The sequence below is a fragment of the Physeter macrocephalus genome, chromosome 6 (genome assembly GCF_002837175.3).
Source record: "Physeter macrocephalus isolate SW-GA chromosome 6, ASM283717v5, whole genome shotgun sequence".
In the NCBI taxonomy this organism is placed as follows: Eukaryota; Metazoa; Chordata; class Mammalia; order Artiodactyla; family Physeteridae; genus Physeter; species Physeter macrocephalus.
Window position 1 is genome coordinate 69,016,222 of NC_041219.1, and position 23,310 is coordinate 69,039,531.

The 23,310-nt window shown below is 39.1% G+C and overlaps 2 protein-coding genes across 2 annotated transcripts in view; one reads left to right on the forward strand and one right to left on the reverse strand.

Moving 5' to 3' along the window:
- RECQL (RecQ like helicase) overlaps positions 1-11,170 on the reverse strand; it is a 35,661-nt gene extending 24,491 nt beyond the window's left edge. The window contains exons 1-3 of the mRNA XM_007127989.2: positions 11,098-11,170; positions 8,728-8,775; positions 588-785 (exon numbers count right to left, since the gene is read on the reverse strand). Coding sequence (XP_007128051.2) covers positions 588-785; positions 8,728-8,743 — 214 coding nt within the window. The 5' untranslated portion in view covers positions 8,744-8,775; positions 11,098-11,170. The remainder of the gene's footprint in view (positions 1-587; positions 786-8,727; positions 8,776-11,097) is intronic.
- Positions 11,171-11,316: 146 nt separating this feature from the next.
- GOLT1B (golgi transport 1B) lies at positions 11,317-22,934 on the forward strand. The gene is made up of 5 exons (XM_024129152.2): positions 11,317-11,480; positions 16,590-16,681; positions 18,066-18,244; positions 19,188-19,269; positions 21,688-22,934. Exons 1-5 carry the CDS (start codon positions 11,318-11,320, stop codon positions 21,724-21,726), a joined length of 555 nt encoding a protein of 184 aa, XP_023984920.2. The 5' UTR covers position 11,317; the 3' UTR covers positions 21,727-22,934.
- The last annotated feature ends 376 nt before the right edge of the window (positions 22,935-23,310 follow it).

Genomic DNA, 23,310 nt, shown 5'->3' on the forward strand with positions numbered 1-23,310 from the left:
TCGCTGGGCCTGTGCGTCCGGAGCCTGTGCTCCGCAACGGGAGAGGCCACAACAGTGAGAGGCCCGCGTACCGCAAAAAAAAAAAAAAAAAAAAAAAAAAAAAGAACACTGGAAAAAAAGGCCCACAAAAGCAATTCAATTCTTTCGAGAGTTACAGTATTCCACAATTAATGGTAAACAAGATGCCTGGCAAGATCCTGAATCAAGAAAGGTTTGTTCACTGGGGCAGGAGAATGAACTACCTTCAACAAGTTTGAATTTTTTTCTCAATTGTTTAATTTTTTCTAGTTAAAACCTAGAAAACTGAGTTAAATAAATATCTTATTTTTCCAAGCACCGATTAATGTTGCTGAAACCATATTTGGACACAATAATACATTCTGAATAATAAAGGCTTCATTTAAAAAGAACATGGGTAAAGAATGGTCTGCCTCCAAGTTCCCCTGCCACTTAAGGAATGGCCAGTTTCAACTCTTAAGCTACTAGAAAGCACTGACCCAAGCACAATGATTTAATTCCAGTTCACAGAACTGAGAAGAAACAAAACTGGCAAAGATAAAAAGAAAAACAACAAAAAAAGAGCAAACCTTCTTTATTCCAAGAGGCAGGTGAAGAATCACATTCGCTGCTCTCCCCAGCGTCCGAATTCTCTAAACACTGCTTTATTCTCTTTGTTAGGACATTTTTTTTCTGAATAAGCTCCTGTTGCCTTTCCAGAAGTTCTTGAATTTGAATGTCTACTGCATGTAGTTCACTGGTTATAGAATCCAGTTCCTCACTTAGAGCTACGAGGGAGGAGAAAAGATATAATGACCAGACAGAGTTAATCACAACTTTAGGTTTCCTTATTATTGATTTTTGGGTATTCCTCACCATCAAAATTATATACTTATCATAGTAAAGCAGAGTGGTTAAGAGCATGTGTTTTGGAGCCACACAGACCCGAGTTAAATCTTAGGTCTTCCTCTTACTGGCTGAGTGACCTCAGGCTAAGTACCTTATACTTAACTGAGCCTCAATTCCCCTATCTGTAAAATGGGGATAATATTAATACCTAGCTTTCACAGAACTGCTATAACAAATTAAATGAGATAGCATATTGAAAGTTCTTAACACAGTACCTGGCACACAGTTAAGCATTTAATCAATAATAATTTTTTCTTTATTATGTTGTAGGGCAGTGGTCCAACCATCTCCTAAATCATTTCGGTAAAGTGACCAGACTTTGAAGCAAGAGGAAATTATTTAAAAGTCATACCCTAACTACTTAGCTATCATTTTACAAGAACATTCATATTTGGGTTGATACTGTGACGTGGTAAGGAGTCGGTGATTATAAACACAATGATGTAACAGTAAAGAGAGAAATCAAGCGTGCTACTGGAATTGGCATTACAAGGCCAGCATGCTAACTTATAAAGAAGCCTTAACATATGACTCTAATCAGTCCAAATATTAAAGTCAAAGTGAGATTTCTTTTGACGTCACATCAGTAGAAGCTGGAAAAATTTTATAGATTGGTGTTTTCTAAAACATCTGCCTGCATTAATCAGTGTCCAGTTTTTGTTTTGTTTTGTTTTTTTCTTGACCATGCTGCATGGCTCGTGGGATCTTAGTTCCCTGACCAGGGATTGAACCCTGGCCCTCGGCAGTGAGAGCGCAGAGTCCTGACCACCGGCCCGCCAGGGAATTCCCAATCAGTGTCCAGTCTCAATGCCTTTTCATGAGATGAAATATTACAGTTATGATTTAAAACAGGATGCTCCGGTGGCTTTGTATTGTACCAACTGCCTGCGTGATTCTTGGTTAGGGCTGGCCACCAGGGAAGTCTGTAGAAATGAAACAGCAGCCAGGTTTACAGTCAGGAGGCTGGCATAAGGTCAGGTGTTGCTACAGCTCACTCCCAGGGTCGCTGATCCGCTGGCTCACCTTGCTGACAGGAGGCAGAAGCCAATTCCTCTACCTCCTGCTAAATCTCCCTGGAGGGGCAGGTTTACCCACAGCTTCTTCAGCTTCTTTGAATCCTTGGCTGAGTTCACATGCAACTTTCTGCGGCAAGTGCACCAGCTCTTCCGCAGGGCACCAGCATCCTGGAGGTCAGAGCCTTGGGAACAGTGACACACCACATGAGTCCCAATGACACACAGGTTCCACTTGGCCCTATTGAGTTTCAGCTCTTCCTTATCCTCCCACATGCCACATCCATCTTCCTGACCCTACTGCTGGCTCTTGTGTCTTCCAGACCAGCAATGGATTTCTTCACCAGGTCCCATGAGCATGTAGAGACTAATCCCTGGCATAAATCCCTTATATCACTCATAATGATTCAGCTGCTCTGATGGAACCCTAACCAATGCCAAATGTTGTCCCAGAGGAACAGAACCTTAATGGGTTCTCTGAATCGCTTCTGGGCCACCTGGAATTGAGTCTCTGATCTGATTAGATTTAAGGGCATTCATGACCCCTCTCTGCAGTGGTAGAAGCGATAATGGTATTCCACAGCATGCAGCAGACGAAGTTAAATTATCATCTATAGACACCAGTAATTAAGTATCTAGAGAAGGCAATGCTCTGGGTGACCAAGTGTTTGCTGTCACAGAACATTTTTGTAAGAATAATGGAGTTGGTTGGTTGCTTCCGAGGATGCTGGAGCACTTGATCAGAGAAATGCAGGGTGTCCATAAAGGGACCTCAAAGTTTCTATGACTGTCCTAAACAAAACCCTTATCTCCTGGAGCTACTGAATACTAACAAGTTTAAATTCTGCAGGTGGCTGAATTATGATACAAACTGAATTCCCAACCTCGCAGGGACTCTTCTGTTAAAATCAGGACATTGATTTGGAAGGAGTGAGACCCTGAAATCGGGATGGGAACATATGGGCAGATTCCAACGAAGCGGGGACCTTGAGCCACTAATTCTGCCAAGCCTTTTTTGCCCACCCTCCCCTTTCTGAAACAGCCTCCTCCTGCCTGTTATGGTCTTTCCTGAGGTAGATGCCCTGCAAGAGTAGGCTAATCACTCGAAGGATCTGCCCCCACCACCTTCCAGTGCTACAAGACCCACAGGGCCCCAGAGGATGAGGTGGATGAGGTATAAAAATGTGAACCGTGAGAAAACATGAAACACACTAAAAGCGTTGCATTTGCCAATATCTATCACCAGAAACTAGAGAGTATATGTGGGAATAGGTCCTAAGGCTACTAAATCAAGGTGGGCAGCATACAATATTGAATGAAGCCAAATTTACCGGTGTGGACTCAATAAGAAATTCTGGATTTAGGGACTTCCCTGGTGGCGCAGTGGTTAAGAATCCGCCTGCCAATGCAGGGGACACAGGTTCGAGACCTGGTCCGGGAAGATCCCACAGGCCACAGAGCAACTAAGCCCGTGCTACACAACTACTGAGCCTGAGCTCTAGAGCCCGCGAGCCACAACTACTCAGTCCGTGTGCCACAACTACTGAAGCCCGCACGCCTAGAGCTAGAAACCGCCGCGATGAGAAGCCCGCGCACCGCAATGAACAGTAGACCCCGCTTGCCGCAACTAGAGAAAGCCCGGGCAGCAACGAAGACCCAACGCAGCCAAAAATAAATAAATACAGGTATTTAAAAAAAAAAAAAAAAAGACAGGACATAGTCCAACAACAAAATTTTAAAAAAAAAAGAAGAAGAAAGAAAGAAATTCTAGATTTAGTGTGCTAAATATAGTGGCCAGGAGTGGCTCTAATAATTTACTTAGCTGGTCCCAAAGATGAACATCAGAAAGTTGGGGTGGAATGACACAGGTGTAGGTGCCAATGAAGCGGAAAGGCTAGGACTTCCTGGGTATGCTCTAAAGGAGGGAAACCTGAGGCTTAGGGAGATGGGAGTGCTAGAGCGGATCATCAGGTGGGTTGATCGTCCACTCTCCTGGGGTCCGGTCCCCCAGGAGGACCCAGAGGATCCTCCCTTCACCAAGTCTGAAAGAAATGCATTCATGAGGGGAGCCCCAGCATCCGGAAAGAGGGCTGGAGTGGCTGTTCTCTGTAAGCCGGGAATGACCATGGGAAGTACTGCCTTTGAACTAGACCACCTGAATCAACGAGCATGATGCATTCTAAGACGTGGGGGCTAAATGCTGGCAATTCAGTTCACGACCAGAGGAAAGGTAGATGTGGCTGCCATACCGGGCAATAGAGCAGAACAGTCTGATCCACAGAGATCTCTGGCAGCAGCAGCTAGCTGATCATGATGTCTGAAATGGAAATAGATGACTTGACCTGTACAGGCAGAATACAAAGGCCTGATTCTGGTAAACACAAGCCTGATCTGAATCACCGCAACGGAGTCACAGTCCTTCAACCAGTTCCCAGAAATGGCCAGTTTATAGACCTAGAGTCCCTTGTATAAAGTGGAAGTTGGGGCCCTTTGAAAAAGGACTCTCCTACACAGCTAAAAGTTTATGTGGTAAATCTTTCCACTATCCTTCTCCAGGGAAACTTATCAAGGTAACTGTGTATTGGGAAAAGGCAAGTAACTTCTCAGAAATTACCAGACATCAACTCTAAACTGATAATTCCTGGAGAACTAAAATGCCACGGTGATCCACCAGTCAGGGTAGGGACTGGACTTCAGCAAAGCCGACGATCAATGCAGTTTTGCTTGGGTGCATCATACAGTGGGCTAGGAGGTCCTCCAACATACTCTGTGGTTACTTCCCCAGTTCCAGCAGGCATAATCAGAACAGACATATTCAGCCACCGGCTGAGTTCACACACAGGTCTCCTGACCCAAGAGTAAGGGCTATTATGGTAGGAAAGACCAAGTGGAAAGCAGATAAGTGTGCTTACCTATCAAAACAGTGAATAGCGCTCTTCCCGCTGCCAGGATCCACTAGTGAAATGTTTGCTTCCCATCCCCGAAACTTTGGACTCTGCCGGTCTAGGAGTCTTAGTCAGCAAGGAAGAACTCTTCTACCAGGAGAAAAAGCAACGGTTCCATTTAACTGGAAGTTGACTACCACTTGGCCAGTTTGCGTTCCTCGTGACAGGAAAGCAACAGGCAAAGAAGGGGGTTACTGGGCTGGCTGGGCTGAGTGCTCCTGGCTATTAAAGGGAATTGGATTGCTATGACACTGCAGAGGTAAGGAGAAGTGTGTCTGGAATGGAGGGGATCCTCTAGGCTGTCTTTTGGTATTCCCATGTCCTCTGATTAGAGTTAATGGAAAACTACAAAAACTCATTACAAGCAAACTGCTAAGGCAAATCCCACCAGGCAAGGCCCCATGACCAGGTGAGGTGCTTGCTGAGAACAAAAGGATATGGAACGAGAAGGTGAAAAGGCAGTTATAAAATAACAGCTATGACCACATGATCAGGTGAGAACCAAGAACTGTAATCGCTATAAGCATTTCTCCCTTATTTTGATGTTCCTTCATAAGCCACATTTGGGTTTTTCTTGTTGCTGGTTGGTTGGCTGATGGATGGATGGGGTGATTGATGTTCCTGCTCCCATTCCCCTAAATGCTAAAGTAAAAAGTGTTAAGAGTCGCTAACCTCGTATCTCAGGATTTAAGTTAGAAGATTATCAAGAAGGATGTGATTCAGCAAGAAGAGGGATGAGCATCACCCAAAGATGAATAGAAAGAATTCCTGTCCTCTTCGGAGGAGAGGATCAGTGTATATTTGGTTGGACCAGGGACAGCTGTATCATGTTGGGGAGCCAGAGATTTAGAAGGTGGAAGTGAAGCCATCGCCATATTTCCCGTATTTAAGAAGGTCAGGGCAAGCTCAGGCCTGGTGACCTCACTGGCATGGGGCAGCAACTGGGTCCATGATTCCAGCTGCTGCGAGATATCCTTAGGGAAGCAGCAGGGCCTGCAGGGCCTGCAGCTCCTCTAGCCTGTTGGTTCTCCTCCCTTGGCTTCTCTGAACACTCAGCCAGGTCATATGCAACTCCACGGGGAAGGACGTGAGCATTCTGACAGGTCCTGCATCACCTACACTGCAGGCTCTGAGGCAATAAGAGACTGATCTAGGTTCTGGTAAGATTCATCTTCGTGGGGAGCAGTTTGTTTGGGCATTCCCCACTGCATATGCATCTTCTCTTCCTAACTGCTGGCTCCGTCAACTTTGGGCCCAGCTCCAGACCCGCAGGCAACAGACAGAAAGAAAGAGCTTAACCACTTCCCATAGTCACACCAAGTAGAATCCCTACAGTTAGTCCCTTATATGTCTCATAGTGGCTCTGCTTCCTGATCAAATCCTACGTAACAGAGATGTTAATGTCAAACTATGCTACAAAGTCAGTATCATCATACCTTAGATAAAGTCCTGATTGACTAAGAGTGTAAGAAAATAGAGATAGTTGTAATAAATCAGGGTCTTTTAATGTTTTTGTTCAAAATTATATCACCTCTATTGCCAGCACGGATGACACATGACTTGTATTATTGGAGATGAGATTGAAAAGTGAAAGATTGCAATAATCCATAACAAAGAGCGCTTATTACTATAATATATCTCAAGAGCACATAGTATTGAGCAGGGATCACACTCCAGAGTTCCTAAGCTTACAGCTGATGCAAGGGAGGTACCAGTCTTCAGAAATAGCACATTTTCTAGCAATATCCCATACTGAAATGAACAGCGAAAGGAAAGTGATTTGCCACAAGGAAAGCCATCAAATCCAAATCAATAAACTGTCTGAAGGTAACTTCAGAGGCATTTCAAATATAGTTCGACAAGTGGGTAGAACAATAGAAGAGGTGGGTTATTTGAAAGGGGCACAATATTGTAAAGGCAATGATTCAAAATAAGCATCTCCTCTTAAATAAAATTTATCTATGTCATTACTCAGTTATTTTAAAATCACAGCCTACTGAGAAAGCTTAAAGTCTTGTTAAGTAGAATAACTCATTTATGCATTCCAAAAATAACTATACCGAACTAAGGCAAGGTTCTGTAACATCTCTGAAACCCTCACCTTTGCCTCTTAGTAAAGAACATTTGGATTAGCATTTACTATAACTTAAATTGTTACTATTTATTATTAACCCTTAAGCTGTGAGAAGGAGTCATGAGACAAAGCCAAAATCTATGTCACTATTTTTTTCGTATTTATATTTAAATAAATTGTAAAGTTTTTAGGGGTGGATGGGAGGATGCCATACTTAGGAAAACCATTTCTTTAAAGTTTGAAAAGAACCTAATCTTGTTACCCCACTGTTAGTGCTAGTATGTAGCAAAGGCCATAGTCACTATATCCTACAAAGGACAGGAAAATAACCATAGAATAAGTTCCTCACTCCTGCCATCCACTTCTTTACTGAAGAGTCAGCAAGACCTCACTAATAAGCACAATAGAATCTAGCCAAGTGTATAAAAACAAGCAATGGATGGAAATATACCAAAATACCAACAGTAGCTGCCTGGAAAAGGTCAAATGGAAGTTTTTCTTTTATACTTTAAAGACGTTTCAAATAGCTCCACTTATAGGAACTTATCTTAAGGAAATAATCGGAGACGCACACAAAGCTTTTGATTCAGAGATGTTCAATGCAACCTTTTTTACATTTTAAAAATGGAGACAGACTAAAACTTTAACACCAACACTACAAGTGTTAATTGTTTAATGTCACTTCGAAACAATAAAATACAGAACAGTATTAAAAACAGAATATTTACAACACAGAATTTACTTAACAATATGTCTATACTCTATATCTACATTATGCTTTTAAAAATCACATTACCAAACGTTATGTACAAAATGTTAAAAATTTTGTTGAAGAACAACACATCTAAATGTTACAGTATTAACCTGACTAGTGAGATTATAAATGATTTATATTGTTGATTGATAATTTCTTAAGTTCCCAGAATGCTATCAAGAAACATATCATTCCTTGGAACTCTTATGTATTGCTTTTTGGGAACGTAAAATGGTATAGCCACGACGGAAAACAGTACACTAGTTCCTCAAAACATTAAACACAGAAATACCATGTTAACCAGCAATCCCACTCGTAGGTATATACCCCCCAAAGCTGGAAGCAGGGGCTCAAAGGGACATTTGTACACAATGTTTGTAGCAGCATTATTCACAAAAGCCAAAAAGTGAAATAACCCAATGTCCACTGACAGACAAATGGATAAAGAGAAGGTGGTATATACATACAATGCACTATGATTCAGCCTTAAAAAGATACATGTTACAAAACAGATGAACCTCAAAGACATGCTAAAGTGAAATAAGCCAGACACAAAAGGACAAATATTGTATGATTCCATTTAAATAAGGTACCTAGAATGGTCAAATTCACAGAGACAGAAAGCAGAATAGTGTTACCAGGGGCCGCAGGGAAGGGAGGACTGGGTTTAGCTGGTACCGAGTCTCAGTTGGGAGTGATGAAAAAGTTCTGGAGATGGATAATAGTGATGACTGCACAACAGTGCAAATGCACGTAATGCCATGCACGTAATGCCACTGAACTGTATGCTTACAAGCAGTTAACATGGTAAATTTCATTAAATACATTTTCCCACAATGAAAAAAAAATCTGAAAAAAACATCACTTCTATAATCAGAATTTTTAAAACAAGTATTTTTTAAATTTATTTTTATTAATTTCTGTTAAGACACTTTTAGAGCAGTTTAAGGTTCACAGCAAAATTGAGGGGAAGGTACAGAGAAAAACATGCAATTAGAAGAGAATGAACTACAAAATGTAATCATCTCCACTAACCTGAAATGGATGCCATTCTAAAGTTGAATTGGAGAGCCAAATTTCTTTCTAAAAGTGAAAGAAACATCAGAGCAACAACTTTTTAAAAACAGTACTGTTGATAATGCTCAATGATAATCTGTCATTACTAAGCACAAAAAATATTGGAAAGTAAACCATATACTGCAGTGACCTTTCACTAAGGACTACATGCTTCTTCCCACTCTACTTTTTTATGGAAAATTCTCTAGACTTCAGAGAAGTGTCCAAAGTCACATAAACATATAATAACAAGTATGACGTCAAGAACACTGAGCAAATATCCACCAGACACAAAGCGATGTCACAAAAAAAGAGCAAAGCTTTGAGGTTAAACAGCTTTACCACTAAATTATTGTGTGATCTTAGCAAAGCTAAACAACTTGTTCGTCTCAGCCCCTTTCCCTCTCTCTAAAATTGGGATGGTGGAAGCTATTTTACAAATAACAAGTTGGATAGATTCAAATATCCCAGATGGAGCAAAACCCATCAACATAATATTCAAATTAATCATTTAACATTTTACTGAATATTTGCTTTAAAGGGTTACAATTTAGCCTCAATCTTAAAAGAGGAATTGGTATTCTACAGAGGGGTGAGATTTCAGAGGGAGAGAACATGAAAAGGTCAGAAGTGGGGAAAAAGCCTGGTTTGTATTAAGGAACTCAAAATATTTCTGAATGACTAAAACTTAAAGAGTACACACGAGCAAGTGGAAGGAGGTGAGGTTGCGGGTAGGAACTTTATTTAGATTGCCCATAATCTCCAGGAACACCTCCCCCAACTCTGATATGGAAAACCAGTATTTTCCAAAACTAACTTAGAATGTTCTCCAAAGCTTCAGTATCACCCTACCCTTACTCAAACTGCTGACCTTATGCCCTTCCTCATGTAGAATTCTGTAGTCACCACTAGGCTGGAAAAATAAGTAGGGTCTTCTTTACCTTGCTAAGAAGTTTGGAAGGGCCACACCACTAAAAGATACTGAAGGAGGGGAGTAAACCAAGGACTTCTAATTCTTTAACGATATGAATATGTCTTCACCATTTTGTGGAAATATAATTCTCTCTCTAGACTGTAAGGTTCTCCAGGGGGGGCAGGGATTGAATCCCCTCACATCTGTATCCACATAGCCTAGCACAGTGCCTTGCATATAGTGCAGGCTCAGGTTTGCTGAGATTGAAAGCAGAGGCTTCTTCTATACTTATGAAAGGATGTAATCTACAACCATTTTGCCCCACGATTTTAAACGACTCCTTTGATTATACTGTTAAAAAACTGCTCATAAACTCCTTCCCCAAAGGATGTGATTTAATAGCAAAAGCTATCTGAACATAAAATACGTTCAAAAATTAAGTAGCTATCTATAGCATGTGTGTCAGAATTATACCTAGGCACTGTTAAAATCCAAAACAAACAGAGACCAGTCTTGAAAATTTCCTGGGCAGACAAAACAAGCACAGACATACAAACAAAGCTTAATTTAGCTTATTTTGAAAGACTAACTTGACCTGGGGCATTTTTGTTTCTGCCTCTGGAAATCAGAAGCAAAACTCCAACTGTTTCCCAGGGTTGCTATGAGGTAACCACTAATCAATTCCCTATCCTTTAAGAAAATGTTAATATTATAACCAATCAGTGTGAAGAATAAACAGTCCTTACTAAACAAGCTGCTTTATAACAATACAGCCCTGAGCCTAATTCCATGTTTCGATCTGAGTGCTCCCGGTTGGCAAACTGTCTTTTTGGTGTGTACACAATGAACTTTTACTAATTACTACTTCCATGATTCAGTGGTTTTACTTGCTATATCTGAACTTTTGCAAGCATCCTCAGGAAATATTTTACAGGGTCTCAGGCAGTCATGCATGCTTGACACCAAGTACCAGAGGCTAAATCACACACACACATCCTCCAACTCCTCGCTCCCTGCGTTTAGACGCAACAGCAATTTAATAATACCCTCCCTTACGCTTAGGCGTTCCCAGTGGCGTTTCTCAATAAACAGTGGTTGCAAATAACCAGGCTATGGTACCCAAGCCTCCTGCACGGAAAAGGCTGGTGATAAAAAAAGACCGGTCGGCAGTGGAACGTGCCCCTAAAGGACCGAGTTCCATTACAGCTGAGCGAAGATAGAGAGTTCCATTAGAAGGGCGAGGGCCCGTTTCTCCCCCGCCAATGTATTGCTGGAAGGAAGTGAGTCGGCCTCCCCATCAGCCAGGAAAAGGAATATTAGCGTTTTCAAAGCGGTAAAGGGAGTTACCCCAGAACGTCTCCCCAGGGGGTTAAGGAACATCCTCCCCTCCTCGGTCTCCGACCCCAAAACGCCCCTGCCGCAGGTCCACTACGCACCGCTTTCAGACGCGCTCCAACGAAAACTTCCCGCCACCAGGCTTTCCTTTCTTTCCAGCCAGGAGCATCCACCCTTCCGGGTCGGTCCTTTCAACCAATTGCAAGTAATACCCTTCTCTTATTGGTCAAGGGGTGTGGCCTCCATTTGCGTCACTGAACAAAGCCACAGGTGATTGGTTGCTGTTGGGAGCAGGCTTAGCCAATGGGAAACGGCTTTGAAATGGGGTGGGGCCGTCTGCGTGTTTCCGGAAGACGTGGCGGCTTTCTCCTGGGCTGTTTCCCGGCTTCGTTTTCTCGACTTTGCTTCACACCCTGGCAGCTCCGAGGAGCTATCGACGCCGTCCTCACCCCTGCAGCCATGATCTCCTTAACGGACACCCAGAGTAAGTACCTGCTCCGAGGCCCCGCCTCGAGCCCCGAACACCCCTTCCTTGGGCTGGGTCTCGCCCGCCCGCCCCTCCGCCGCTCGGGTCAATGAATGAAGCTCCGAAATGGGGGCGGCGGCCTGCGAGACGCAGGTAGGGCTGCGGGCGTCTGGAGGGCTGCCTGGAGGAACCGAGGGCTGGACTCGCGGTGGCGGACCTGGCCTGGGGGGAGAGTCGGTGGGGTCTGGGGAGACGCCCTAGCTGGGGAGGGGGAGCTTTCGCCGAACGTCTGTCTCGCACCGGGCGGGGTAGCGCAGCTCTCACTCCCAGGGAGATGGGCGCTTTGTTCCCGCGGGTGGCCACGAAAGTTTGATTCGCTGTGCCGGCGGCCCACTCTTGGGGACATTTCTGCACGTGACATGCTTGGGGTCCTCTACAAGTTACTGTTGGTGGTTTGGGAGGCCGAGTTTTAAATGTCACCTGTGATAGGCTGTTTTTGAAAATGTGCTTACGCTTAAATATTTTGAGTATTTGCCTTTTGCCACTACTGGAAGCAACCTTTTAAAAGTCCCTTGAAACAACTTCACTTTTCTGCCGGCTACTGTCTCCCCAATAGTAAACTCTGTGTTAAGTTAAACGATTCCTTTCGTTAATATTGTATATTGGGCTTTGGTGGCATGTTTTAATTATTTTAGCATCTTTCTGCCTGCCACAGAGTTCTCCAGGCCTATCTTATCTCTAAGATTAACATTGCTGTCTGTTTTCTTTTTCTATCAATATAAAATTTCCACTTTTTTATCCCTTTTTCTCAATCTTAATAATTTTGTATTTACATTTCTGCCAATGCTTCCTATCTTTTGATGGTCGTGATAGACTTTTTATCTCACTTTGTTTTTATCTGCCACGCCTTTGTTTTTCTTATTCTAAATAACTTACTTGAATTTTAAAGATTTTAAGAACTAAACAGTCTGTTGAAATAAAAATAGAACTTCCTTTAAAAATGCCCTGTTTTAAAGTGGAGTCGTAAGGTTTGGATTCAAGTCATGGCTAACTTGAACTTCACCGAGCTGCTAATAACTCCTGCACACACTGCCACCCCAATCAGGCTCCTTCCCTTCCTCAGATTGGACTGGGTCTGCACCTTGGATACCCATTTTGGTCTGCCTGTTCTGATCAGAGAAAATATAAGTATGGTCCTTTTTTGTTTGGGGTTTTTGTTTGTTTGTTTTTTGTGGGATGTTTTGGTTTACTGTTAATAAAAGTAGCCATTGTATATAATTGTATAAAAGCATCTTATTTCATTTTACCATGGGCTTTTATATAAATCGTTATCCTTAATTCTTATAAGAGCCCTGTAGAGCAAAGAGGAATATGTCTCTTTTATAAATTAAAGGAGGCTCAAAAAAAATTCAGTGTATAATCATGAGGAAAGTGACAGAAACAAGACTTGATCCCAAGTCTGCTGGCTCAAAAACCTTTGTTCTTTTCACGGTACCCTACTAGCATCTAAGAAGACTTGCTATAAAGCTTATTTGAAAGCTATCTTAGAATGATGAAATTGTTCCATAGCAAAAAGAGTTTCAACAGTAGATATTTATCCTTTAGAATTGTGCATTGATTTTATTTTGAGAGACTGTGTAGAATATTCAGAGCCTATTTTCTTTATGATGCAGTGCTCTGTTGCTCTCAATTGAAACCCAGAATTTAGCAGAATTGTATACATAAATTGCTAGGATTTATTTCTAATACTACTAATTACTCAGAGGAAGTACTTAATCTCTACACAATTTTCCTATCTAACTTTCCTATCTTAGTCTGTGATTATTACATAGGTAAATATATGAACTACTTATCCTGTGTGTAGAGATTCTTTTCTACTGAAGTCTTATAGGGACAAGTGCCTGATTTACATCCTTCCAAAAACCAGAACAAGGGGGTTGGGTTAGAATGTGGGCAGAATAGGAAGCATTCTCCTCACTTCATTAAATTGATGAGGAGGATGAAATTATACTGTTTGCTGCTCATTTGCCAAGTGTTTTAGATAAGACAGTGGATCAGAACACAAAATGATTAGTGAACCAAAAGCTCTTTGGATTTCAAATGGTGTTTGTGTGTGTGTTTAACTGTAGGAATCAGCCATTATTCGAGTGACTTGCCAAAATTATTCTGGGATCCTGATTCTGGAAGAGAAGTACCAGACCAAGTACTGATCATAGTAAATACCAATTCATAACTGTTTTAAGGAATTCTATAGTAGCACCCCCTACCTCACCCCACCCCCCAAAAAACCCACAAGATTTATTGAGGGGGCTGGAGTGGGGCAGTTCCTATGCTGCCTCTAAATCTTTACTTCATTATGTCACATTGCCTGAAATTCTGCCATGGTGTTCAGTTGAGTTCTTTATTGTGACATTTTTACTTTTTGAAAGGAATGGGCATAGTAAGAAAGACAATCCTGCCTTAAAATGTCTTAAATAAGATATCAAAATGCTAACAGTGATTGTCATTGGATTAAGAATATCTCTCCCTATCAAATTTCTACAATAAGGTTTTGATTTTAGATACATTTGTTTTATTAGACTGCTTTTATCAGATAGTGCTTTAAAAACACGCACGTGTGTGTGCATGCGCAAGCGGCAATGAAGGTTTGATAGTGCGCAGAGGAAGATGAGTTTATTTTACTGGGTATGATTCTGGTGGTGAGAGAGCAGCTCCAAGTAGGGCTTTAATAACCAGAGGGCTTGTGAATACATAGGCATAGGCAAGAATGGAATTCTGGAGGGGAGAAAATAACACAGCGAGGTCAGTTTGAGACTTTTGACCCATTCAGATCAGGGACTATTGGGCAATAACATGCTAGTGTCCGTTTTGGCAAAAATGTCACAGGCAACCCTCTCTTTCTGTACAACACTGGATAAAGTAGTGGGAGTGTTGTTGTTTCCCCTGTTACAGTCATGAGATGTGGAGCCTGAAGACTGGATTTGAATTCTAGCCGGACTCCACACCACACCCCCGTCCCTCCCTGCACCTGTCCCCCTCCACACGCACATTTGCTGATTCTGTGATCAAGGATGAATTATTATTCTGAGTCTTCAGTTGCCCACATGAAACATGGGGCTGGTGCTACTTTTTAACCCCCCAGTTTTGCTAAAGGAATTATGACCTATTTGTATAAACATCTCATTAAATGTAAAACCATGTACAGACATTGTCCTTTTTCACTGCAGTCAATTTTATACTGACATCTCCTTAGTTATGTTCGTAACAAGCTAATTATATTAAACCTAAAGATGCTTCTCCCAGGAGTTCAGCCTACTCCAGTGCCCTTGAATTTCATTTAATCAAACATATTTAACCTGGCGAAAAAAAGTCTCTAGAATAATGTAATGATGCCTACCTTGCAGTAGTATGTGGAGGATTAAGTTCTGTAAGATACAAAAAGCACCTCGTAATGGGCAATTCATGGTAAATTCTCAGTACATAGTAGGCATATTGCCATATAGTTTCCTTTCTGATGAACAAACATCTCAAAATGTGTACATAATCATTAGGACAATTTGTGCAAAGATAGAAATGAGTTGTATTTAAATAACTCAGCTGCCAGTGACTAAATCCTAACTACTAAATAGTTATTTAATGGAATTTTCCTTGCTCTTTTGTCCATATTTTCCTGTAGGAAATTATGTCTGACACCTAAACAGTTATTTGGTTAAATTCTCCTAAAGCATTTAAGCATGAAGGTATGAGCCTCCAATTTTCATGAGAATTTGTGTCCGTGGAATACACTTACCAGTGTATTTATGGACAGTTACCCGAATTATTTTAGGCTAACTTTCGGAGAACAAGGAAGCTGGAACGGGAGGCAGGAGTTAACTGTAAATTGAGGTGAAGGATGTCGAAAAAGGCATAGGATATAAATTTTCAACTCATTATAGCATTTTACATGGCTTCAATTTTTAAGTAGCTGTGACTTAGATTTTAGCTCTCTGGAGCCGAGGCAAAAAAGTTAAGTAACAGATCAGAAATCACTATTGTGTATTTAAAATTGTGTTTCCCAAAATATGGCAGTTTTGGTCTGATTTATTATTTTATGCAGATAGTGCTGCTAGGTAAAATAAGGATTGGTGACTGTTTCCTGAAAACAAAACTGAAATGATCAAGGAACTAATTTCGTGGATTGTGCTTTGTAACGTTAACAGAATAGTACAACTGTAACCTTAGAAAGTTAAGACTCTTCAGACATAAAGATAAGTCTAGGGAGTGTAAAGGCAATAAAATATTAGTTTTGTATAAAGAGTAACCATAGACGTAAAAGCTTATACTTTGTCCATCACTCTATACTCAGTACCTAGAACAGTTGCTGGCATTTAGGAGTTGATCAACAATTCTTTGTTTTTGAATGAAAAAGTAAAAACCCAGAATATTAATATTAGGTAAAACAGTGTTCTTTGAAATGTTGGAGATTTTGTGATTTTAGGACTCTTAGACTAAATATGTGAATGGATGCATAGTTGAGAGAGACTTGTAGAAGATAAATCCATAATAAGCCATCAAGAAGTTAAAAGTCTGAAAATTAACTTTGGAGGAGACAGCTTGACTCTCAAAATCTCTCCTTTTGTCATTGTGAGAAGCAGTCTGTGTTGACCTCCCATAGCATTTCCAGTGGATTAAGGAAGGAATTCATCTTCAGAAGGGAAAGAAGGAACTGCAGATATTGTGCATACAAATACTAGTCATGGAATATGAAAGGAGAAAAGGAGACAAAAGTGAACCCACATACTTATGTCTGATGCCAGAAGGGCTCTTGGGAGGGAAAAAATAATATAACCAAAGGTTTAGATTCCTGATTTGTCTTTCTCTGTTATGGGTATGTTTGTGAGAAATGTTCTCTCTCATATAAGGATTAGAAATTCTCATTCATATTTTAAATTTTGGGAGTAATTTTCTGTTGTTAATTTAATTTGTTCTGGATCTTAACGAATGTCATTATGTCAGCCTGCAATGTTGGGGTCCTATTTCCTTATATCAGTCAAAAGAAAAACTGAAAATTTTTTCTTGCTTAGTTTATAAGGATCTTAATGTAACTTTACTTTTGCTCTACCCTTAACCGTATAACTTATATTGCAGAAATTGGAATGGGATTAACAGGATTTGGAGTGTTTTTCCTGTTCTTTGGAATGATTCTCTTTTTTGACAAAGCACTACTGGCTATTGGAAATGTGAGTTTTTCAATATATATTTTAACTAAATTCATAAGGAAATTTTAACTACTAATGAATTATTGCCTGCTATGAAATTGGGGGGAAATAATTCACTGTTACTTATGTGAAGACTCTTGTTACATTCTCTGATTTCATCAAGGGTGAAACCTGTCAGCTTTCTGTTTAAATAAAAGATAAATGCTTAATGAAGTTTTCTAATTCCATAACTGCTCTGTTAAGTGTTTGATATGTGATTTACAATAGATTAAATCAAGACTGCCTCAAATAGTTCAAAATAGATGACTTGATAACCCCATGTCTTGGTAAATTTGTTAATGTTTTGACTTTACACATCTGAGATATAACATTTGCTTGAACAGATTTTTAAAAACCACTTAAACCTGTAAAAAATATATCTATATTAATAATTGACCTGCTAAGAAAGGTGTGTATATTGTTTATTTGGAATGTGTACTCTGTTGTCCATGTGTGAAGGCTGCGCAAAGAGTTCTAGAAATAAATAATAACCCTTCTAAGAGGGCAATAAAGTCACTGAATAACGATAAAATATTTTTGAAGTGTATGTTAACATTGGGTTTTAATTGGACATTGGAAAATATAAAGGGTAACAATTGTTCAAAATTAATGTTTTAATAAACAATAATATAAACAGCATTGGTATCTCCGAATGTCAAGCTGAACCATTAGGCTTAATAAATATTTTTGTGAAATATTTTTCACTGAAGAATGGTTATGAAGAAAGGCAAGTATTGGGGAATAAAACCTGGGAAAACGCAGGCTTTTAGTCAATCACCATCTCTTGTCCATTGTCTGAAAACATACAAACTATAAGTATATTTGAGAGTGCATGGCTGAATTTCATTTCTGCTGCTCCCAGATTTCTGGAATTAATAAAACTAGGATCTTCTTGCTGGCTTTGCGTGGTTTCTTCTACTACCAACTGGGCCATGTCAGGTTTTCTCCCATCCATAGGAACTCCTGTCACCCCTGATCAAGTTTTCAGGACCAGGAGTACCTTCGGTTGACATATTTACGGGCACCTTCCCTCTCTTGCCTTGCCGCTCATCTCCTTGACTAAGCCATTGCCATCTAGCTAAAGCTGGGGAAACCACTGCAGATGCAGATGCCGCTGGGTGACACGTAATCTTTCTTTGTTTCTCTTTTCTTCATCTAATCAAGATAGAAGAGGACTGAACAGAGTGGGATACAACTACAGCTTTAACGTGGTTCTGCCTCTTGGTGTGCATTGTAGTTTTCTCTGGCCAGTTGCTCACATTCAAAGCCACATGTCTTTTACCATATTTAGCTTTGACCTTACCCCTTCAAACATATGCAGTGCATTTAAGTGCTTTTTCTGTGTTACGTTTTCCTCCTCTTCTAGGTTTTATTTGTGGCTGGCTTGGCTTTTGTAATTGGTTTAGAAAGAACATTCAGATTCTTCTTCCAAAAACATAAAATGAAAGCTACAGGATTTTTCCTGGGTGGTGTATTTGTAGTCCTGATTGGTTGGCCTTTGATAGGCATGATCTTCGAAATTTATGGATTCTTTCTCTTGTTCAGGTAAGGCAACCATTTTATTTTATTGTTTCTCTTTCAGTAAACCATAATGTCAAATAATTATTACAGAAACCCAGATGTGTTTATCAGATGCAGATGGTTGCTTATGTCAGGGTATAAATTATTTTATAAAGTATTTTCAATGCAATGAAATTTATTTTGTTGGCATTTTACGGCACTCTGTTTATGTTTGGTATTTTCATCAACCAGACAGTGATAGATAGATAGATAGATAGATAGATAGATAGATAGATAGATAGATAGATAGATAGATAGATAGATAGATTGATTTGGTATTTTCATCAACTAGACAGTGATAAATAGATAGTTAGATAGATAGATAGACAGACAGACAGATAGACAGGTAGGTAGATAGATAGATAGATCCAGCATTTTAATATGTAGACCTGATGCTGTACAGTTACTGTCACTTGATGACACTTTCTTTAGTGCATGTAGATATTAGAAAATTTTGGACCAAATACATTATGGGAGGTTTTGATCAGTTAATATTTTACAAATGCCACTTACCCAGTAAATAATAGTATGCAATGTGAGAAAATACTTTCAAGTAAGTTGGTTTAATTATTTATTCAAGAAAAGTGTATCATTTGTCTTCTATCTGCCAAGCATCATATTGCCCACAGGAAACAAACATTATTAAGTGCCAAATCTACTTTAGAGAATCTCTCATTTCTAACATGGGAAATAGACTGTAAAGATGCCAGTAGGATGTAATAGTAATGCCACTATAGATGTTTATGGATAACGTTACGAGCACAACTAAGGAGGGGATCAAATCCACGGAGAGGTAAGAAATAACTGAATTTTGAAGTCTCTTAAAACGTTCAAAACTTTAACAGGATCCCTTCTTTTTACATGGCTAACGGTTCATTTTGGTAATAGAGAATGTGTTCTTTCTAAGAACTTTTCTCGCCTCTCCCAGGGGCTTCTTTCCTGTGGTTGTTGGATTTATTAGAAGAGTGCCAGTCCTTGGATCACTCTTGAATTTACCTGGAATTAGATCAGTAAGTAATCATATATTTAACAATATGTTTTTTAAACCATTAAAATAAATGCTGTCTAGGAGGAGGGACGGCTTGGGAGTTTGGGGTTAGCAGATGCAAACTATTATATATAGAATGAGTAAACAACAATGTCCTACTGTATAGCACAGGGAATTATATTCAACATCCTGTGATAAACCATAATGGAAAAGAATATAAAAAAGAATGTGTATGTGTGTGTGTTTATATACACACACACATATGTATAACAATCACTTTGCTGTATAGCAGAAATTAATACAACATTGTAAATCAACTATACTTCAATAATTTTTAAAAGCTTTTTAAATAAAATAAAAATTTTTAAAGATAAATAAATGCTCTCTGATGCTCTTTTTAGAAGTTTGAGGAATTGAGACATGATTGATAAGTTTTTTATTATGATATAAATGGTTGCATCGCATAGATTGTGGTTACCATGAATACCAGAGAAAATAATCATTGCTAAACCTATAGAACCTGAAATTTGGTTTCACTGTATCTATTTTTTTTTTTTTTTTTTTTTTTTTTTTTTGTGGTATGCGGGCCTCCCTCTGCTGTGGCCTCTCCCGTTGCGGGGCACAGGCTCCGGACGCGCAGGCCCAGCGGCCATGGCTCACGGGCCCAGCCGCCCCGCGGCATGTGGGATCTTCCCAGACAGGGGCGCGAACCCGGTTCCCCTGCATCGGCAGGCGGACGCGCAACCACTGCGCCACCAGGGAAGCCCACTGTATCTATTTTTAATGTTGTTCTCTTTTTTCATGTAACTTGGACTGATAAGCTGCCTTTCTCTTTGAGAGTTCAAGGCACTTTTCAATTAACTTTTATATGATCTCTAACTTTAGAAGCGATAATATAAAAGGACACCATTATTTCTTACAAATATTTTCTCTCTTAGACTGTATCACCAAATGGAGTGCTTTAAGACAATTAAATAAAGCACTGTGATACTGGGAGTCAGATGATAAAATTCCGTTCCTAGCTCTGTCCACAGTTAGAACAGTCTTGTCAAATCTGTTTCTCCAGGGCCGGCAATCAACTTCTTAAAGTTGTTTGCAGCCTTTTGTAGATGCTTCTAGAGAGGTAGTTCATAGCATTTATTGAATTCTCAAAGAGCTAAAGGATGGCTTACCCACTAAAAATAGGTACCACTATAAGCCTAATCTCATTTCCATTCTCAAATCAGAACCTTGCAGCCCAGATAACCTAGACATTTTTTGAAGTTACCTTTGGAGAGAAAATGTTGTGCTTTCTCTCCACCTAAATTTACCGTAAAATTCTAATGAATCCATGAGTGCTTTGAAAGCAACTTTTAGTTTCAGTGTGCCAATCACCTATTTGCAATAATATAAAATGCTAGAACCTAGGCTTATAGGGGTATATCCTGATTTCATTTTCATTAATCCCCAAACTCATACAGTAGTCAATGTTGTTTATACTTAGAATGTCTTTTGAATGTACTAAAACTTCTAGTTATAGAGCTGTAATCATTAATCATGTCCTTAATTTAAGGATTCTTCAGTATTTGCATAATGGACATCCAATTACTGTAAATTATGTTTCCTATTATTATTACTTCATTATAACAAATGCTTAAGTAAAAATGTGAATAATGAAATGAAAGAAAAGGTTAGATGATTGCTAGATTTTGATAGTGTTATGTAGTCACTTGGGTTATGTAACTTTTAATATCTTCACTAATTACTTTGTTTCAACATCTGTTTGCATCACTATCTGGAATGCTGAAGAAAGCCCAATTGCTTTATATTTGGGGTGGAGTAACCAAAGTAAATAACCACTTACATTAATGTGTGTTAAAACTTATGTTCCATAATTATCGATTTATGCTTGCATCATTAAGTCACTTTTTAATGTCATTGCCACTTTCAGTCTGAAGTCCAGAATACACATTTAAAGTATTTTTAGTCAGTAGCTGTTGTTAATTATTGAACTTAATGGAGCTAAATCTGTTTGTTCAAAGACTACATAGGCCCAGAAGAGATCCACAATAATGGTCAGTTGAAATATCTTATTGGGTTCATTAATGCATGAATGGCTGACATTTCAGCTTTTTATTTTTTTACTTTTTTTTGTTGAGCTAGCAGCGTTAACTTCATCTTACCCAATTTTTTTATTCATTGCGTTGTTTCTTGTATTGCACCCTTAAAGTCATATGTGTAACATGTCATGCAGAAACAACTTATAGAAAAAAAAATTTTTTTATAATGTATTATGTGTCAGAAGATGGTGGTGAGTAGTACTGGATTAATCGTTGTCAGTCATACCTTAAATTTCCACAAATCTTATAAAGCTGGGTTTTTTAATCAACATTTGAAGTGTTGATGTAATATTTTATAGTGCTCTAGGCTTTCATTTAATTATCTGTTTTTCTTCTTGCAGTTTGTAGATAAAGTTGGAGAAAGCAACAATATGGTATAACAACAAGTGAATTGAAGACTCATTTAAAATATTGTATTATTTATAAAATCCTTTGAAGAATATTCAGCACAAAATTAAATTACATGAAATAGCTCGTAATGTTCCTTACAGAAGTTTAAAACGTATAGCCTACAGAGTAGCAACAGCAGTTAACAAAGAAGCAGTGAAAACAGACTTCTAACCAAGTCATCTAAGAAGTCAGCAAGCAAACTGAAGGAGATGAAATCTATGTTACAATGCACATTGAAACGCTTGACGGGGATTTTTACTGATTTTCCACAATGTGTGAAACACAGCCATCCCTAGAGAACTGTAGTGCCTGTTTCTTTTCTTTTTATTTTGAAGATGCAAGCACACCCATAGGCATTTGCTTTTTAGAACTGTAATGTCCTCTGCAACAGCGAAAATATTTCCAGTTGCGCTGTGTCTCTGAAAGTGATGCATGAGTTAGATTGGATTATGTCATCGTGATATATTAAACCCAGGAAAACCCAGTGTCGATGTATGAATCACTTTTTTCTTTTTTATTTTTTTGTAAACGTATGGTTAAAATTAAACTTTTGTGGTTCTTCTGAATCTTAACATTTTAAAGCCAGATGAAAATCTGAACCAGATATTCTTTGTTGGAATATGCAAAGGTCATTCTTTACTAGCTTGTAGTTTCTCAGTTATAGCTGACTCAGCACTTTTTCTTTCAGGAGCACGTACTGGAAGTCCTCATACTTCCTGGGACTCTCACATGAGCACCTGTATCTTTCATGACATGTAAGCATTTAACAAAAAAAGCATTCTTGGTGATGAAGGAGTCTGTTACATAGCTCATTTCATTGAATAGTTTGTTATTTAATATACTACATGATGCAACCCAAATGGATATTTCCATGTTGTGATCCAGTTTTTCTTTTTCTTTTATTTTTTAAATTTTAGCGGTGACTTATTATTTTGCTTTTCATAAAATAACTACTGGTAATATTTACTTTAAGATGTACCGTGCTGAAAGGTTAAACTTACAGCTGTTTTTTAAGGGCTGTTTACATAAGCCAAGTTTTCCCTTATTTTCAGCTTTTTCATAACATAAAAATCAGTATGCATAATGTGTGTTTCATATGATCACTCTTCATTTGAGTTCATGGAGAGAATATCTGAGTTCACATACTAAATTATTTTACTGTCATTAAACTGGCTATAGTTCTGAAAAACATGACACTACAGAAATGATGTGTTGCCTTCTCTACTGTTGCTGCTTGACAGGCAGTAGGAAACAGTAGTTGTTTCTTCATTAGTAGTTTTCCAGGGTGGCACCCTTTTGGTAGATGTAGGAAGACATTTCAAGAGTCATAGTACTATTTGTTTTACCACTAATGATTATACTATTTACTCTTTTTTTTTTAACAGTTGCAAAGCTTTTTAATGTATAAAATCATAATTGAAATTTGTGATTTTTATTGACAAATGTGTCTACAAAATATATTACAGCCTATGTTATTTTTAGTTAAATCTCTTGATGCACAGAGAAGTTCCAACCTTGCTCATCTAAAGAAGGAAGGACTTGGTAGATAGTCTAATGGTTCAGCCTTGTGGATT

What these genes read in the sequence shown, in the direction of transcription:
- GOLT1B (XM_024129152.2), top strand. Translation starts at nt 11,318, where the DNA reads ATGGGGTGGGGCCGTCTGCGTGTTTCCGGAAGACGTGGCGGCTTTCTC. An exon ending in CTCCTTAACGGACACCCAGA is followed by an intron (nt 11,481 to 16,589) that starts GTAAGTACCTGC and finishes CTTATATTGCAG; the next exon opens with AAATTGGAATGGGATTAACA. An exon ending in ATTTACCTGGAATTAGATCA is followed by an intron (nt 19,270 to 21,687) that starts GTAAGTAATCAT and finishes TTCTTCTTGCAG; the next exon opens with TTTGTAGATAAAGTTGGAGA.